The sequence below is a fragment of the Pecten maximus genome, unplaced genomic scaffold (genome assembly GCF_902652985.1).
Source record: "Pecten maximus unplaced genomic scaffold, xPecMax1.1, whole genome shotgun sequence".
Taxonomy (NCBI): domain Eukaryota; kingdom Metazoa; phylum Mollusca; class Bivalvia; order Pectinida; family Pectinidae; genus Pecten; species Pecten maximus.
Genome location: NW_022982961.1, coordinates 61,128 through 82,037, shown reverse-complemented (window position 1 = coordinate 82,037; position 20,910 = coordinate 61,128). Strand labels below are relative to the sequence as shown.

At 34.8% G+C, this 20,910-nt stretch overlaps 1 protein-coding gene across 1 annotated transcript; it reads left to right on the top strand.

Moving 5' to 3' along the window:
• Positions 1–394: 394 nt before the first annotated feature.
• Positions 395–1,096, top strand: LOC117321199 (CD97 antigen-like). Its single transcript, XM_033875666.1, has one exon. The coding sequence runs from the start codon at positions 395–397 to the stop codon at positions 1,094–1,096; it is 702 nt and encodes a 233-aa protein (XP_033731557.1).
• The last annotated feature ends 19,814 nt before the right edge of the window (positions 1,097–20,910 follow it).

The window sequence follows — 20,910 nt, the reverse complement described above, 5'->3', positions numbered from 1 at the left end:
TATGTTGTGTAAGACAAATGTTTCCGTTCGTAATCCGTTATATCTACAGGAGATGATTTCAGTTGACAATGACTTACCCTGCCCAGCAGTCAAACTACAGTACAGCGAAAACGAATCCGACAGTGGAGACGAGATAAACCACTCATCACTCTATTACTTCCATCTTCAAGGAATTGTTATTTCACAATTGGATGTTGTGTACGCGAACGGAGACTATTATTTGTGTATTGCTACCTTTATATCGAAATATCAATTGAATTATCAACAGTACGATATTATGGACAGGTACAGAAGTTATATTAACACGGTGTGTGCGTCTGTTTCAATAATATGCATGGTTTATTGTCTGATTCAGTATTGTGCCATACCAATTTTCCGAGACGGAAAGTCTGACATGTTAATTGTCCTAATATTGTTCCTACTTCTTGCCCAAACATGCTTCTTTATTTTGTCTCATATTGAAATCCCAAGCTATGTTTGTGAATGGGTTGGGGTAATTCATCATTTTACATGGTTATGTGCATTTGTTTTCATGTTTCTCTGTCCATATCGCTTAAATGGTGAAATAAGAGATCTTCAAACCTACAGCAGATCTGAAAGAAGGATGGCTACAGTAAAATACATGTTAGTTGGCATTTCTCTACCTTTAGTTGTCATTATCAGCATCAAAACTGCAAACTTACTTTTGGCACCTACAGAGAAATGGTACGGTGGACGTCTCTGCTTTGTTTCACAAACATTCGTCCTGATATTTAGTTTTGTTGTCCCAGTATTTTTGATATTGTGTGGAAACGCCATTTTGCTAATTTGCATTATTCACTATATGACTTCTACATCTAATGCTGCAAATTCAAACAGGTCTAACGTGATGGTCTTTATGAAAATATCAACAGTCATGGGGTTTAGTTGGATTATAGGCATTGTAGCGATTCTGTCTCAGTCCGACGTACTTCTTTTAGTTTTCGAAGTCCTGTCTAATTTGCAGGGAACTTTTATTACAATTTCTTTTTCGTGCTCAAGTCGTGTCAAGACATTTTACAAGAGCTATCTTCAGCAGATCAAATGCAAATCTCCTGAGGAACATGCTACGTCTTAGACCGACGTATTTGTTCGGCTGAGAGATGATTGACGCTATGTCTATTTGTGTTTGTATTGGGGAATATTTAGGATTCTGAATGTCTTTTTATAAGCCATTGTAATATCACAGAAATATTGCCATGCCTCTAGCTAGAGGGGAATATTTACTGTGATTAACATTATCAGACCCGTGCGATACAATCATTTGTGATCTTAATTAGTAGATAATGCTGGTGGACTTTAGTCACCTGATATGTATGCCACATTTTAATTATTTTCAATAATGAAAAGAATCATTCTATTGAAATACAATGTTGAAAATCACGACTTCAATTGCATCGTGGAGCTCCTGCACCGCCCCAACCGTATACCGCCTTTATTTGGCCTTAATTTCAAAATCAAACAATCATTAACGGTCTGGAACGCGGAATTAATAAAAGACGATTGCTGAATACTTCGATTTGAAGGAAAACAGATAAATTGTCAGAGCTGCAGAGATAATCGCAATGGTCAAAATTATGTATCGCATGTATCTTTTACAGTAGAAGTGTGAAGATACAAGGGCAGTCAAATCAAAATAGCAACAGTCGACATTCTAACAGACTGAAACAGTAGAATAAGAACGTATACACCTCCAATGAAATACATTAGTAAGTTATCTTATACTATAAATAGAAAACAGGTAAACAATATATACACTTGTATATTAAACATTAAGAAGCCAATCACGCAATGGGTTAAAAGTTTTAAAAGAGGTTAAAAAGGTGCCACAAAAGATGAATCTCAATAGTTCACCAGGTGATGACGGAGTCACTGTAGTATTTTATAAAAAAAAAATTTGGCACAGTCCATTTAAATGAGTCTTGGTAAGATACGAAAAAAAAACACTGCAAAAAATCTGCCCTTAATATGGGTGTAAGAACATGACCCTGTTTTAGTAAAAGATAATTGACTTTTGCCCCCCCCCCCCCCCCCCCCCCCCCCCCACCCCACCCCACCTTTGTTTCACGTATAGAGACTATGCTGGGTGGCGTATATGCCAACTCACTGGTGTTAACAGTTGTTAAGGTTTACCACTGGCTACGTCCTTTCTTCGCTTCATTCCTACTGATACCTATCATAACCCTGCCTCACATTTGACCTTTAGTTAAGCGTATGCCTTAAAAGTATATCATATATTCTTATACTTGGTGCCACATATCAGAGTATATCAATTGTATAGGTTCTGTTCCTGTTAATTGCTTAGGATTTTTGCGAGTGCTACGACAGGTTCGCCATTTTTCAGCATACTTTGACCGATACAGGTGTCCTTCCTTAGTGATATTATGTCTTTATACGTTACGCGCTATCACAAAAAGACATATTTGAATATACCACAGCCCCCGAAATGCACATGCCGACCTCAAATGATCTTGGCTGTAGACAGGACGTTAGGAAATACAAACAAAAATTAAAAAAGAAAATGAAAAATATCGATTGCTGAGCAGATCAAGTTTAAATTTTCAGTTTTACACATTGCCATCTACCAGGTGTATTTGCCTTGTGTCGTCTCGTCGATATATCTTTCTCTCTGGCTATGATTGGTTTTATCTGTAACAACACGCTCACTACAGGTACATGTGCACCTGTTGTGTTATTTGGCTATTGCCGTACGATTGCGTTAAGATTACCTATTTAAACCTGAATATATTAAAATGTATGACTTACCTATCGGTATACCAAGAGGTATATCCCTTTTGTTGTTTTGATAAAAAGGAATACGCAAAAACTAGTATATGGCTTTTTGTTGGCTTAAGCAGTTACCTAAATTGTTAGCATTTAATTTAGAGATTCAGAGGCTGGTGTCCACATTAAATGTCAAAAATGAATCACATAATGTTTATGTTTTGTTACATGTATATATTATTCTAGTAAAAAAACACGCACCATAATTATTATCAATTTAATGTTATTTAGCACGCGTTACGCTGCTACGAAAAAAATAGATTAAAAAGTGAAACTAGAACATGTTCTATGACTGCCCATCTTCTGTTTTTAATTGTATTTGGTAGTGCTAGAATATTCGTGTACACTAGCTTTTTTGTCTACAACCTTAGTAGGCGGTATTGAGATGATTTTCTTTTTACATGTATGTTGATATATGTTGTTCCTAGTGTAGTGGTGTTGGAGATGAACCAACACATGATTGCATAGCTATTGTAGAAAGATATTGAGGTAAACATTATGTGATAGTATTTTATATGGATATAGTGTAATATACATTACAGGTGTATGCGGGTATTTTGTATATGCATTGCTATACGGATGCTGTGTAATATATATATTACAGTTGCACACGGATATTGTATGGTGTAGATTATTTATGTATACAAAAATATTGTGCATTGTTTATTATTGCTGTATATGGGTATTGTGTTGTTTTGCTGTATTGTGATCTTGAGGGATACTTGGATATCTTATATATATATGTATATATTATAATACGGTAGTGAATATGCAGGACATCAATGTGTGGCGTGTGTGACATGCGTGCGGGAATTACGTGAGAGAACGCTGTCCTGTGGTTAAGCGTTTAATTTTGTTTCCGTGTCTATAAAATATATTGTATATAGTTCTTATCATCGCTGTTGTATTGTTGTCATGGAAACGGAAATTATGATTATGTCGTATATCTGTTGTTTTGATAGAACTGTATGTGTGTGTGTGGTTGGGGAGGGGGGGGGGGGGGGGGTAGGGAAAGGATAACGTAACAATGAAGCGGTAGACATCAGGTCGTCAATAATATCTGCAGCTTAATGGCTTTATATGTATTGGTCTGTCAGTTAGGTGTGGCGTTTAATCTAACGACGTCGAGCAATAAAAAGGAGGCGCTACAGAACGACACGTACAAATGACCCTCCTACAATCAACGTATACGCCAGACAGAAAGACCTCTAATGTGCACGACTGACAAAACAACACAACTTAGCTAATCGAGTGACCTGACTAGCTTGTATGTTGTTTTTACCTTAAACGGGCTGATTGTGCAACACTGAGGTCATCAATGAATTCAAAGTCTTACCCCCTCAAAAAAAAAAAATTATTATTAATATTAATTTTTAAATCCCTAACAATCATATTTTGAAGCAAATGTGTCTCCATGTCTTGATTTTAACATTCATTAATCAAGCTAAATAAGCCCCGAATATTATCCGACCTGCTTCAAAGTTCAGGTAATAATCTTTTGAACGCTTGAATAATGTAACTTATCAGTGTAAGCACTATTAAACGTCCATATGAGTACGATGGATGGAAAAACTTGTTCGGGATTCACTATTGAAATTAAAGAACTTGTTTTACGATGGTTGTCGGAGTGAATATCATTGATCTTCGAATATATTGAATTACATGTTAATCTTGAAGATAGTTGTTGTATGATTTTACCTTTATTATTGCAATATTGGTTAAAACTGACACATGTCTCGGCTAGAGGAAAGAACCAAAAACCTTCCTCACAGGTGCGAACGCTCAACAAAAGACCAAAAGTGAGGCATTGTCAAGGGAGAAATTAGGAAGAAGAAAGTTGTTAAGAAAGAAGAGAAAAGATAAGATCCCAAATTTAGTCGCCTCTTACGATCATGCAAGGGGGGCAGCAGGTACAATTCTTACGCCCTACCTGCAGGGCAGATATTATGTATAAGAGACACACCTTTATCAAAATATCAATGGCAAATACATAATTCTTAAATCTTTCAGCAACACTTCACCGTAAAGATAGAACATCTGGATTTGGAGGAGGGGTAATTATCTACTATAAAAACACAGTTGTAACCAAACGTCGGTGACCTAGAAACCGATGAAGTTGAACTTATTTGAATAGAAGTGAAAATAAAGAGTCATACATTTCTCATAGGCTACATCTTAAGACGTGGAACTATAATAACTTACATGGATAAGGTTGATATGTTTCTCGAAAGTACATATAGCATCTTTCACATTTTTCAAAGATAACTTTTCTGGAACAGGATAGAACCATAGGATATGCTATCAAAATATGCAGTGCCTGACTGCAAGTCTTAGGCTGGTAGGTTGATTCTTCTATTGGTACCGGATATGAAATTCTTAAGAGAAAACCACATTAAAATTGAGTTAATTTTGAAATGTAAATTTTAATATCTTGATAAGCTTTGAATTTAAAGTGATGACTTTTGGTTAATAGCCAAGTATAGAAATCGTGCTACTCAGAAATATAAACAAATAAGATATAGAATAAAGATCAGGGGGAGATAACTCAATGTTATCTCCTCCACCCCCTAATTTCTGGTCTTTTTGTAAAAAATGAAGAAAAAAAGGCCGAACGAGAAAAAAAATTAGGAGTGGAACCATTATTTAGATCAAATAGTCGAAACACAGACACAGAACACGGAACCGGGCAAGTGACAACAAAAAATAACCAGATATATCACCAAAAACTGAACTGGGGTAGTGACAATAGAACAACCAAACATATCACCGAATACCGAATCGGGGTAGTGACAACAGAACAACCAGACACACACCCACACATTGAAAACCGGGGTAGTGCCAGCAGTACAACCAGCATACCACCGTACCCCGAGCCACGATATATACCGCTACAATTGAAATATAGAATGTATGTCCGTATCTGTCCGGTCTATGGCCCTCCTTGTAACACCACATGTGTCATATTTTCATCATCAATCCCCCCTGAATCTCAATTTCTCTCTAAATTCTGCTACAATGCCTCCAAGATGAGAATCCCGTCCGAAAATGTGCTAGTCGATCCCATCATCTGGTTTCCAGGGACGCTAGATGGCACAAAATGTCATATGCGGTAGCTATATGTAGAGACCAACCAACCAATTGTTTTCCCATAGACCTTAGTGTTAACGTTTTGGATTAATTCATTCAAATTCTTGAATTGAATATGACGATTATGGTTTATAACAAAAGTTTAGGGTCTGATATAACACCTAATCAAAAAAAAAAGTTGGGTCCTTCAGCTCAAATTTTCTCCAGGGTAGCCATTTTGAAAATAGGTGAATTTCGCACTAAAAATTCTCAAAAATCTTAAATGTTTACCTGTTTACTATTATTACGTGAACTTTTGGGAAAAAAACCAATCGGACTGTCATACAAACATAATTTCTTCATTTTCATTTCCCCCAGTAGTATAGCATTATATATGAGCATTTATATGAAATCTTAAAATAGGAATTGAACGATTGACATCTTTTCAAAAAATACTAATTATTGAAAGTAGCATATGCCTGAAATTCCACCGTAGACCAGGAGCTCAGTTCTTGGATAACGGCACGAAATTATCTATCCTTAATCTGAATCGTGTTTCATTGGCCATCCGCCAATTCGAGAAATTTATTAAGCTGTCGATTTTTTGTTTTCATTGATGAAAAAACCTGAACACTTCTAATGCTATTTTACCCCTTTCTGTCAATGCATTTCTCATTTTGGGAGTTTGTCTGAACATGTTTACTCTGATGTGTTTTTTGTTGTCGTATAGTGGACATTAACGCCTCGATCGCTGTTGATTGGTGTAAATGCTACGGCAATAAAATGAACATTAAGTATAGAATTGTTTTATACTATATATAAAATTCTCATTCCACGAGATTCACGTGTTTTTCCAGCATTGATAAATAATTGCTGATGGGGATTATCCATGAATACGAAAACACAGTATCGTTCCGAAAGAATAAGGATTTATTATTGAATCAAGACATAGAACGTTTCAATATATGGTATATATATATATTATATATTTTCTCAAAAATGAAATCGTTATCGCTTTTTTGGATTTTCTGCATAGTGATTAAAATCTTTATGTGTACAGACACTGATGTTCTTCTACATGAACTTGATATTTGCCGGCAAACATTTCAATCGTGCGAAACGGGATCAGAGAATGTCTACTGTAGCTGTGACCGGGTGTGTGTTTTCTATGATAACTGTTGTTTTGATGCCAAAGTTATTGAAGAAAAAGACATCAGTATAGAAGACCACCAACAGGAATACCTCGGAATGACAATATGTGAAACCATTGCTTATAGAAAGGATGCCTATTTCACACAGGGGGCGTTCATGATATCGTCCTGCCCTGCGTCTTGGGATAGTGACATGGATACCAGGCAAGCCTGTGAACTGTATACGGACACTGATGTCCGTGATATATTGCCCGTTGTTGATACCAGCACAAATTTAACGTTCAAAAACCGTCAATGTGCAAAATGTCACGGTGTCCAAAATTATATACCGTGGCTATTAGATATCGCATGTTTACCGGAAATATTACCACCATCACTTTCTTTCACTGAAAGAGTGATGACCAAGCTCCACAGTGACCGCTGTAGTTACCGCTACATACCACCTAAAGATGTTACAGTACATTACTGCTATCAGGAATTCGACTACAGGATAATAACAAACATTTCTGAAAGAGACTACAACTCAACATGCCGGAACCGTGTGTTTAGTCCTGTTATCATTGAGGAAGGTAAACATAGATGGCATTTTAGAAATTTGCAATGTTTTCTCGCTAATGAAGGCCCAATGTATCAGGAACATCTGCATACCGTAACGTGTAATTTCCTTTCATCTGCTGCAAATCAGCATATGCTTACAACAACACTAAGCAGTCTCATTGATTTCTCTTCTGTTTTTCGAAGAAAGGTGAAGAAATGTAAAGACGAAGAAATTCAATTTCCTGACGAGGTAAGAATTAGGCGTGTATGTATGTTTTATGGAAAATAATAATTTACAAAAATACGAGATAAAACATTTCTAGTGTTTTACTAAATAGAACATTAGAAGGAAACATGATAGATGGGTGCAATTGTTTGATTTTTCTGGGAGTCTTATCATTTGATCCACGAGGTTTACTGACAATCGGAAGATATAACTTATTTGGTAACCAGTATCATAAATAGACTGAGGGTAATCTTTTGTAATTCAAAGTATAGGTTCAGTTGTTTCAGAAGTAGTAGATATTGTTAACAGTATTTGTTTAGGCATTCAGCTTTGCAAAGTTGATGCTAAATATAAATAAGAGTTATTGTGTTTCAGTGGGGGATATTAATATAAAGGACATTTCTTGCAATTGTCCACCATTTATGGAATGTACACTTGTAAGCCTTCTTTGCATTACGTATTGTACTGACTGTTTCGTTCCTTTTACATTTTGTTTTCCAATAATGCATGTTTCTCTGTCTTATATGTAGTCTAAATCATTATTCATCCATTTTCTGTCATCTTGTCGAATTATTACATACTTAATTGGAATACATTAATTAATTAGGCGCTTTACAGTTTCACATAGTATATTGTTTAAGTCATTATAACTTGTATATTGATAAGGTATCCCCAGTCTTTATTCTGATACATAGCTATTCATCTGATCATAAGCTGCATCTTGATTATCCAACTAAGGTTAGAATAGGGTTAGTATTTAACATGTTGATATTTATATCACCAGTAATCTCTAAATAAAAGTTAGTACTTTCAGTTTTGTCAATGACTGAATCTAAACTTTCCCAATAAAGAATGAAGTGTAGTGAGGAATATACTGGAGTTATCGTTACTTACGGAACGTAATGATACTGGCGAGATAATATCGCTATTTTGTTTATTTTGCAGTCAGTCGTTTTTGTAGAACACATTTTCAAAACTTTTGCCGAAATTCTGTACGTTTTTGAAACTCTATGGGAACGAGGTCCTGGAATGTGCGGCAACTCTTGGACAATCTAGTTTTGGAGATATTCTGGGTTAAAGCAGGCCAAAATGTCATTTTAACAGGAAGTGTCTGTATAAATCGGTCTGAAAATAACCTTTTAATGTAAAGATTTGATATTCCTATTATTAGTAGCTGAAAGTTTCATTAAGATATTGTATTTCAACCCCTTTTTTTACTTTCCACAAAACGCTCACTAGAGGCATTTGCAAATGTTTTCTATTTTCAGTTTGTCGTCGGCCTACGTGTTCGTAAAATATGTAATAGGTATGTTTACTTTATGGATTGTTTGTTTGTTTAATGAAATTACTTATCTATGTTTATTTTTTTTAATCTTGATAATCATATAATTGCTTATTTCAAGCCGTAGAAATGTTACTCATTTGAAAACAGTTTGGAAAAATGAAATATGAAAAGCAATTTCACAAAATACGACATGTCCTCGTTACCATCCCGGAGTTACAATGGTATTTAGATTAATTTTGGGTATGTGGGTTTGATTATAGAGGCATACAGGTTTAAGGTCAAGTGTCTGCGGCAGTATGCTCCAGTGAGGTAGCACTATAAATCGGCAAAAGTTCCGGCCTATCACAAGGAGACTTAACACGAACATACCGCAGCCTCCCGAAATACAAATACGCATTCAACACGCATGCACGACGCACGCACGGGAGGCCGTCCTTAAATGACCTTAGCTGTTAATAGGACGTAAAACAAAATAAACCAAACCAAATCAACATTGTATGAACTTTAGACCTAGTACAAACTGGTGCCGTTGGTGTATATAATCAGCATTGTAGGGATTTTAGAGTCAATTGCAATTCATATTGTAAACAATGACGGGTCTTTGGACTGGGTCGAATTATGTCACATTTTGCTTAAATAAACAAGTGAAGTGATATTAGAATTATCTTTGTTTCAAATACACTCCACATTAACATATTTTAACCTTTTGCTTACATGTGCTAATGTAAACAATGAACGAGAAGCCTGTTCTGACAAATTTATACCACAATAATGATAATTATTATGTCGCTTATTGTTAAATGGAGTAATTTTGGGCAGGGAATATAAGTATTAACATTTCCCAATGGGAGTTTTCATTTTAAGGCCGACACTGCCCGAGGCAAATATTTAAACAAAAGACGCTCATTATAATTGCAGGACCTAGATCGCACCTAATTTCCCGCTATGTTCTAAAGAAGAAACTATTAATAAAAAAAAGTAACTCTACAAAAAATCTGGATTTTATTTGAATTATTCAAGCTTTATTGATATTGTATTAAACAAACAATTTCACAATTTTTACATCTATAGAATTGCAATTTTGATATTGGTATATTAATATACAGTCAAACCTCGATGATTCGAACTTCGTTGATTCGAATTTCTCGCTGTATCGAACTTTTTGCTTGGTCCCGTATTTCCTTACTATATAACGCTACTAACGAACCTATGCATGATTCGATTTTTTTTTATAAATCGAAGTTTTCGATGTATCGAACTTTTTTCATGGCCCGTTAGCTATGCTGGCATAGGTAATTGACATCTCATGATTCGAACAAAAATTTACCTGTACTGACCAGTGGACAGGTGTTGGTCGTGACTCCCGCGGCAAGATTTCACACTTCTCCCCTAGATGCCCTGGCTGACTATAGGGATAACGATAGCGTGTGCTGTCACTCCCAATCATGGGGTTAATTAATAATCAGACCAAATTGATAGATAAAAGGTGTATTTAGAAGCCATGCTATGCCATTTAATCACTCCGGTAAAACATTTCGGTAGTCGTCTCTGATAATCTTCGCCGCCATTGAAATCAGCAGTCGGTGAGTAAATTTTACGGAACTATAAAACAAGCGGACCAATTTTAAACACATTCTACTATTAGGACACAAATCAATTTAAATATTTAGAATTTTGCACAAAAGTAGTTTTTATTTCATATTGTAGGACTATTCTCTCAATTTCATGCTATTATATGTTGGTTAAACACCATTCTCCATAATGTTTACTTCTTTGTCATAATTGCAACTTAGAGATAGTTTAAAAGTAAACAAGACGCATTAAAAAGTTAGAACAGTAATTCTGCAGATGTTTACATATGCAAGAGAATGGACGCAGAGAACGGGCCAGTATCCGCTGTCATGGTTGTGTCCTTGAGCAAAATACTTTACCCTCATTACTCTGGATGGCATGTGACGGACCTCCAGTATGTTGTTTAGTATGGTAGTCACCAACTACTACAAGGGGGCCTTGTCTGAAAATGACCCTGGCTGTTCCTTGGGTGATAAAACCGGCAAGTAAGCAAAAGTAATACAAAGACATGCCGCTTATTTTCTGTGCTGTCATGGCTGTGTTTTTGGGCAGGACACTGTAGTCGTATTGCTGTGAATGCCATTACTACAAGGGAATCCTAATTCAGAAACATCTATATATATTAAAACAGTGTACATATGATGGCTGTAATGTCCTACAATAAATTAATTGTCTTATTTCAGTGTTGTGGTAATATTTCTCCATTTCTCCCTAACTGTCTCTGCTTTTGTATTGGGATAAAATATTAAAGTATGATTATCAATCTGTCTGTAGAAGGATTATATTGACAAGACGCCATCAACAGATGGAATAGTGTACTTACATCTGCAAGAATATACACATTTTTTACAAGTAAAATACAATAATTTATGCTATCAAACTTGGATCATTGTTTGTACCTAGTATCACAGAAGAACGTGTCATAGGAAAATGTATAGTGGAAAAAGTATCAAACCTATTTGTTTGAAAATCCCATAAAACACAGGAGTGATGACATTCCCCAAAACATGTTCTAAGGATTCCCTACTAGCCATACAGAACGTACAAAGCTCGCTTTCTACTTACTTCATTTTCATTAGTCTAGTGTTTGTATAAATAATGATGTGAAACAATTTAAACTGAAAGATCGAGGCCCATATCTGAATAACATTACACCAAAAACTATTGAATTTCTGTGAATTTTTCATTAATCCTTCCTCATTCATATTCCATATCTTATCGCCCGGATGTGTAGAAAATAAGTGTGTGAATACTTGAAGTGCTCGAGTTTTAATCACTGTGACTTTACCCAAGTAACTTAGGTCGTCTAGTAATTATATAAGTTTTCATCAAAATTTAGTTTGGTGATATCCTAGTAAGATCAAATGAAATGCCCAATAATTTAAACTTCCCAGTGCGGACCTCTTTCTTGCAGATACTCCTCTCCACAGCCCCGTTTTACCCCAATCCATACCAACGTGTTAAGGTCATTGTCTAGAGAAGATTCGTCCTCTTAACAGAGTGACGAGTCATCAGCATATTGACTGAGTATATATTCTGAATTTTCTATCTTAATTCCTTTTATATCGGGATTGAATTCAATTGACGAACTAAGCAATTCTACCGATAATATAAATACATATGGAGACAGGGAAAATCCCTGTCGAACTCCACTTTCTATATTTAAGAATTGGGAAATATGTCCATTATAAGAGATACAGCTAGAGCAAATATTATACAATGTCTTTATACATTGTCTTAACCTTGGCCCAAACCCTTGAAATTCTAATTGTTTTTGAATATAATTCCATTATAAAGAATCAAAAGCCTTTTCGAAATCTAATAAAACAAGCAGCCCTGGAATTTCCTTTTCCTTTGTTTTTTCCAATATATCCAAAATAATTCTAGTATACCCCCTTATGTATCTACCCTTCATGAAACCTGTTTGTGATTTTCTTTTTGTAAACGTGTTGTACATTTTCGTTGATAGCTATATTCCCCATATTTACTACTCATTTTGTGAGTGTCGCATACAGTTTCTTCAGCCATACAATGTGGACTATTTAAAAAATACCTTACTGTAAAAAAGGAAATTTTCGCTAAGCCAGCTTCCAGAGTGTTCGTAGTGTGGATATTTGCGCGCCGTCAAGATATTTTTGCGCTAACTTGTATCTTTTATATTTAGTATTTGTATGTGTTAATATATTCGCGTGTGAAAATTTTCGCGGATATTTACTGATAGCGAAATAAGTAAAAATTTCCACACCGCGAATATTTCCACTTTTACAGTATGTAATATATATATATATTGTAAATAGGGAGGTAGACATTTCATTTCACTTACAACTTAACTCGTGACAACGGTGTATTTATATTATATTCGGTGCCCATGCTACACTGAAGAAGAACAATTTCATTAGTTAAAACAAAACAGAAAAATTAGATCGTTGTAAAATTTTGTGATTATCTGCAAATCAATGCCTTTTTGTGTGTATGGAGACTCGGAGCGCTTTCTACATCAGCTTGCTATTTGTCGTCAATCATTTTATTCATGTGAGAGTGGAACAAATGATGTCTATTGTGACTGGAAGTGTGTTTATTATGATAACTGTTTTTTCGATGCTTCAAAGTATTGGCTATAAAGAAATGGTTATGGATCTTAGTATGACAGCAGAATATCTAAAGGTGTAGACTCATCTAAAAAAAGTGGTAATCACTTCAAGTGTTTAGGAGTAAATCAGGATTATTAAGTTGATTGATTCCAACCGATCGAATACATTTTTAAAATCAAAAATAAAATTCCAATTGGGCAACAGGCCGTTTCTGGCCAACCTGGTTTAAGCAGCCACCTGTCTTCAGCAGCCAATATCTGTCGGTCCCTTAGGTGGCCGCTTGATTTGAAATATATTATCATGATGATAGTATAGTCCGAATGGTGAGCTGATTTCGTTTGATCATATAATAGTTTGTGTTACTTTGTTTCATTACTTTCTGTGTTGGTTTTAGAACTATAATAACAATCTCTTCATCAATGATGACCACATTATTCAGAAATGTTAATCATTAAATATCTGCCAATATGTAAGCCGTCATGTACAGACCCTTGTACGTTCGCAGTCTTTAACGCAAATGTTACGGAAGTGCTACTGAAATCGTACGGTAATGCTTAAGTAAGGTACGTATATAATACGGTAATACTACGGACGTGCTACGGTATTACGACGGTAATGCACTGGAAATGCTACGGTGGACGCTCACAAATTCGACCGTTTATAAATAAAAGTTCTGGTTCTGATAAAAAGCGGATCCTACATAAAACGAACAATTTACCCACAACGAAGTTACGATCACGTGAAGTAGAAACGAAAGTGAAATGGTGTATGATGGAGTGAATATTGTGTTGAGAAGTGGAAGAACGTTTTATTAAACCGTACTACAATAAAAGCCCTAAGTATGCAAAAAATTGTACACCTTTTAGAAACCGGAAATATTAAGGTCATATGAAGATATTTTAAATTTAGGAAAGTTTATTATTCTCGGCAACAAAAGATGATACACTGTATCATTTAATTTCAAAATAAAATAATTCTCTACAATTCAGCTGTGGTCGTGTAACTGTGGTCTCTATGTGTCCGAACTTTATTTTTTTGTATGCTTGTATTTATATATGTTTTCACTGTATATATTTACTACATTTGTACTGATAAACCGTAAAGTTTAAATAATAGATGCATTGAATTGAAATATCAAGGTGTTAATTTAGGTACAGGTAAACAGATAAGAAATATGACCACAGATACACTGGCTTAGTTGACCAGGCTATGGATAGACCCCCTATAGGGCTAATTGTGAAAAGGGGGAAACTGATCGGGTGTGGTGATAACTTACACACCTGAGCTCGATGATTCCTAATCAATTGTATATCCATGGTCATCATGTGAAGTTGATGGTTGCGGGGAGAGAGGGGGTGGGAATTAGTATATTCATAAAAAACAGTAGTACATATTATTGTTGTGTTAGCATTGAAGATTTGGTAAAACGTCTGATTTCGGATCAAGAAACTCTGGCTGGAGAGGTGTAAAGTCTTATAGTGTTATCTGATGTGAAATCAAAATTAAGTATAAAATTTTCAAAAGTTTTGCGTTTTTATATTTTTGACCAATATTGTAAATTTTCAACTTTCAAGTCTTTAAGTTTCTAGGTTTCTGTTTTGAAACCTGAAATTGAGTTAAATGTCGATCAATTAACATGTGCACCCTAAGAGAAGTGAGGAGTGCAACATATTTAAACCACTGAAGTAAACGTATGATTAGTGCACTACTGTGTTTTAACGTATTATCACAAAAGACACAACCCGGTAAAACACTGTACAACGTTTCATTATATCAAGACTGCAGAATTGTAAAAATACCAATCTGCTTTTGAAATTAATTTTGATGTTCGCGATAATTCTTATCTTTTACATGCTTCCATTGACACATCAGTTTGTGTCAGAGGCCTAATGATTGCCGACTCATGTATACAAAAAAGTCATGCACTTCATGTAACTGTTTTGTCAGACAAATATCTTAAATAGTTACGGAATATTAATTTACTTAAGTTTCTTTTACATTGTTATTTTACACTTGAAAGTTTCTTTCACATCACATCTATATGGTATTACATTGTATGTTCCGTCCACAGATCTTGAGACATGTCCAGACTACATTTACATTACATCTGTCAATAAACCTATTATACACTCAAGTCGAAAAACTCCATCGGTATAGCGAAGCGATCCAAATCTTACTGTCGACAAAAATATATATATTGATGTAAACGGTATAGATCGACAGACAGATCATTCCTTTTTCTATTTTCTATATGATTGAATATACACCGTGACGTAAAATTGTCACTAGGCTAAGTGAAAAAAATAATTTGAGGCAGCCCTTACAAAAACTCCGACTGATACACAACGTCAAAATACTCATGGTAATGAGTTTTTTTTCTACTTGTAAAATGATTAAAAAAGTATAACTAGCGGCAAGAATGTTATTGGATATTTTCTCTTTATAACTAGGTATAGTATGTACATTACAATTGTTTCCAAACGAAACGCAGCTAGAGAAGGGATACTGTTTTAAAAAAAGTACAAGATACAGATATCTAAAAAAAAACGTGTGTGACGTGGAATATATAAGTATGTTCTTTTCATTTTCAACAGGATGACTGTCATCGTTTGCACTGCCCCGCCCATTCAGAACCAGCCGGTGGAGAATGTGTGGATATACAATATACACGTGACGGCTTCATACTAGATCTTTTATTTGAAGCGGATACAGACTTGAAATCTGGTCGAACTGTGCGTTTAAGTTTTACCCATATATTAGACATGCTGATAGCAGATTTCGGGGGTTATATAGGATCATTGTTAGAGTATAATGATGTACAAATCAGGACAGAGAACACTATACCGGGATTACTATTGAATTCTGAGGAACACTGTTCTGTTGTTCCTATATTAATCAATGTCAAAGGAATAACACTAACTGGTGATACACTTGAATCTGAAAGACCTTGGATGGCGAGATATTTTAACAACTACACCGCCAGGAGCACAGATGGCAGCGTTATGAGACATATAGCGGATGTACGAGATATGTTGTGTGAGACGAATGTTTCCGTTCGTAATCCGTTATATCTACAAGAGATTATTTCAGTTGACAATGACTTACCCTGCCCAGCAGTGAAACTACAGTACAGCGAAAACGAATCCGATAGTAAAGGCGAGATGAACAACTTAACGCTTTCTTACTTCCATCTTCAAGGAATTATTATTTCACAACTGGATGTTGTGTACGCGAACGGAGACTATTATTTGTGTATTTATGCGTTTTTATCGAAATATCAACTGAATTATCAACAGTACGAGATTATGGACAGGTACAGAAGTTATATTAACACGGTGTGTGCGTCTGTATCAATAATATGCATGGTTTATTGTCTGGTTCAGTATTGTGTCATTCCAACTTTCCGAGACGGAAAGTCTGATATGTTAATTATCCTGATACTATTTTTACTCCTTGCCCAAACATGCTTCTTCATTTTGTCTCATATTGAAATCCCAAGCTATGTTTGTGAATGGGTTGGGGTAATTCATCATTGTACATGGTTATGTGCATTTGTTTTCATGTTTCTCTGTCCATATCGCTTAAATGGTGAAATAAGAGATCTTCAAACATACAGCAGATCTGAAAGAACGATGGCTACAGTAAAATACATGTTAGTTGGCATTTCTCTACCTTTAGTTGTCATTATCTGCATCAAAACTGCAAACTTGCTTTTGGCACCTACAGAGATATGGTACGGTGGACGTCTCTGTTTTATTTCACAAACATTCGTCCTGATATTTGGTTTTGTTGTTCCAGTATTTTTGATATTGTGTGGAAACGCCATTTTGCTAATTTGCATTATTCACTATATGACCTCTACATCTAATGCTGCCAATTCAAACAGGTCTAACGTGATGGTCTTCATGAAAATATCAACAGTCATGGGGTTTAGTTGGATTATCGGCATTGTAGCGATTCTGTCTCAGTCCGATGTACTTCTTTTAGTTTTCGAAGTCCTGTCTAATTTGCAGGGAACTTTTATTACAATTTCTTTTTCGTGCTCAAGTCGTGTCAAGACATTTTACAAGAGCTATCTTCAGCAGATCAAATGCACATCTCCTGAAGAACATGCTACGTCTTGAACCGACTTATTGGTTCGGCTGAGAGATGATTGACGCTATATCTATTTTTGTTTGCATCGGGGAAGGTTTAGGATTCTGAATGTCTTTTTATAAGTCATTGTAATATCACAGAAATATTGCGATGCCTCTAGCTAGAGGGGACATATTTGCTCTGATTAACATTTCAGACCCGTGCGATACAATCATTTGTTATCTAAATTAGTAGACAATGCTGGTGGATTTTAATCATTTTATATGTATCCCACATTTTAATTAATTTCTATAATGACAACAAGCATTCTATTGAAATATAATGTTTCAAAATCACGACTTGAATTGCATCGTTGAGCTCCTGCACCTCCCGACCCGTATACTGCCTGTATTTTGGCCTATTTCCATTATGTCCGCATAACTTGCAAATGGCGAATGATAAATAGTCTAATTATCCGTTGATGACTCGAAATGAAACGATCATTAACGGTCAGACACGCGGAATTAATGAACCTTGATAGTTGGATTCTTCGATATGAAGGGAAACGGATAAATTGTCAGAGCTGCAAAGATAATCGCAATTGCCAAATGTATGTAACACATTCAGGGATAGTGTAATTTGTAATTACAGGAACGTTAAATTACATGTTATCAGGATTTAATTAATTACATCAAAAAAAATTCTGTAATTATAATTGAAATCCAAATACATTACCAGGTGATAAGATATTATTACATTTTTGTTTTATTATTTCTAAAATATTGTACATGAACATTTCTAAAATCATTCTATTTTACCCCTATCTAAAATGATATTAAAGTTTGGTTTGTATATATTAATGATGATAATATTAATAAACATTATATAAAATATATTCATATACATTTGCTTTATGTAAAATACATGTGTATCTGCTTAAAATAAAGAATAGATATATATACACTATACAGGTGAGAGTCATACTAATAACTTACCATGCATTCATACCCTAGTATAACCCTATGTCTGAATTGAATTTAATAGAAAAGTGACCACCAGGCTGACCCCATACTCAGGTCTCAGGGTAACAAACCTGGACATCCAAAAAACAAACCTGTCTTCATGTCACCAGTAAGTGAATTGAATGTCTATAGGTACAGTAAGCATGCATGGCATCTAGTAGGCTGTCAAGTGTACATCTCAATACTTTTAAAGCAAGGTGTAAACGTTGCCTTTCTAACATCGAGAAGTTTTAAACACTTAATATGTTCCAAAAATGTTACCACAAAATTAAAAAAAAAAAAAAAGCTGTACTATATGTATATATGGTGCTATTCATAATCACAAATTATTATATTATCTTCACAAATAAGTTGTATAGTGATAGAAACTCTGCATGTATATAACTTCATTTATCATATGACTACCGTTATATACGGTGTCATAAACCCATCACATAAATTTTCTTTATGACACTAGTGTAATAACACCTTTCGCTACGCTGATTGGCTGGTTCCGTGAGAACTGTATTCATACGCGTGGGAACGACCTACTTCTTTTTACTACGACTCGTAAAAATGGCGACTAGTGCTTGTAAACTTTGAAAAAAATCAACTGAACGACAAATTGGTCTATTAACATAACCTATTGTACAATCAAAGATAAAAAAGTTTTTTAATTATATTTATACTATAAGATGTTAAATTAGGCCTGGCAAACATCTATTTTATGACCCCTAGTAACATATTTCAACTCCGATAGAAAATTGCGGTTGCGTTGTCCGATGAGACATATCTAGTCTAGATTCTTTTCAAATAAACAAATAATAACATTATTTAATAAAATCCTCATGAAAAACGGCAATGTAGTTTGTTACAACTTGCCTTCAACGGTTACTCAGAATAACATGCTGACACTGTCGTCGACAAACACGTGTAATGTCAAAACAAACAACACTGCCAACAAATCGGCATCCAAAGTCGCTTTTCACGGCAGTCTGAACACGATGTTCAGTGGGAATATTCACGGTGGAACATTTCACATCTCCATAAACTCCCGCGAGGACGAGGATAAACACAAAGCAGTGAAAAGGCGCCGTACAATGGTTCTGTACGACAGCGACAGCGAATAGACATTTGTACAACGAAGCCTCCATTATCGCGCCAAGTGACGTCACGGCTTCGTCACATCAAAAACAGTCGCTCATGAACTTTCAAACTAAAATATTTTCCTCATTGTTTCAAACACCAAGGACAATTTATCTATTATAGATTAAATGAAAAAATGCTGAAATTTTGTTTTGAGACGTGTATTTAATAAAATGAATCCTTTTCAAGAGTCAGTTGTATTAGAACTATTTCTTCTCTCGTCGGTATAATTGACCTACTTCGAAGGTTCGGGTGATTTGGTTGAGATGTGACGATTCAAGGCAAAAGAGAAAATCAGTTTTTGATGGGGAACGATGAAAGAAAACGTCATATGATAAAAAGAGGCTCGCAAAAATAAAAAATTCAAAACTCGTATCATCAATCTAATATGAAGGGACACTCATGACAGATCCTCTATGTATAATGTTGTGATGAAAAATGACTGACTAATGAATGTAGTGAGAATATTAAATATTAATAAAATTTATTTTGTATTTAAGATTTTTTGAAGCATTATATATGAGATTAAAATGAAATAGCTGTTAAGAAAATGGTGCATGCATACATAATTTATCGGGACAAAATGTACGATTTATGACATATAATGATAAAATGTTAAAGTTATTCGTAAATTAATTTATTACATTGGTCAAGTAATTTTAATTTAACCAACTACTTTGTAAAACTCCCGTAACTGTAATTTAATTGAGCAAAACCTAGGAGTAATTATAATTTATTAATTACATTACCATGTAATTGTGCCCATTCCTGATCGCATTTGCCTTTTACATTATACGTGTGAAGATACAAAGATGTAATATTCTACAGAGGACTGTCAAACCAAAATAGCAACAGTCAGCATTCTTACAGAGTCAGTGAATGAATACATTCATAATTCTTACAGACTCAAACAGTATAATTAGAATGAATATATCTAAAAAAAAAAAAAAAATACATTCATAATTCTACCCTACATTTAGGACGTAAGAATATTACCCTGTTTCCGTGAAAAGAAAATTAAATTTGGAATATATTTTTGTCTTTTTTTTCAAGCATATAACTTACGCCAGGTGGCGTATATGACTCCTTAAAGGGAATAAATATCGTAAATAGCATATGACATATACAAAATATCCTCGATAATTTGAAATTATTTGATATTTCATACAAAAAACATTCGGTAGTAATCATTTGTTTCCCTGGGGTGTAATGCATTTCATATATATTTACCTTTTATACTCGAGAAATTGAAGTGGATCCATGGCCGCATGATTTTGTTTTATTTATGCTTACTTATACGTGTGTTATGTGAGAGACGTATTCACACCTGGGCTAGTTAACACCACCGACCTTTTAACAAACATCACACCTCTACAATTTAAAAGTTAGGGGTCCTTTGAAATATTGCCTTGATGGTGATTTAATCTTTAAACATTTACATGACCTATTTACCTACTGG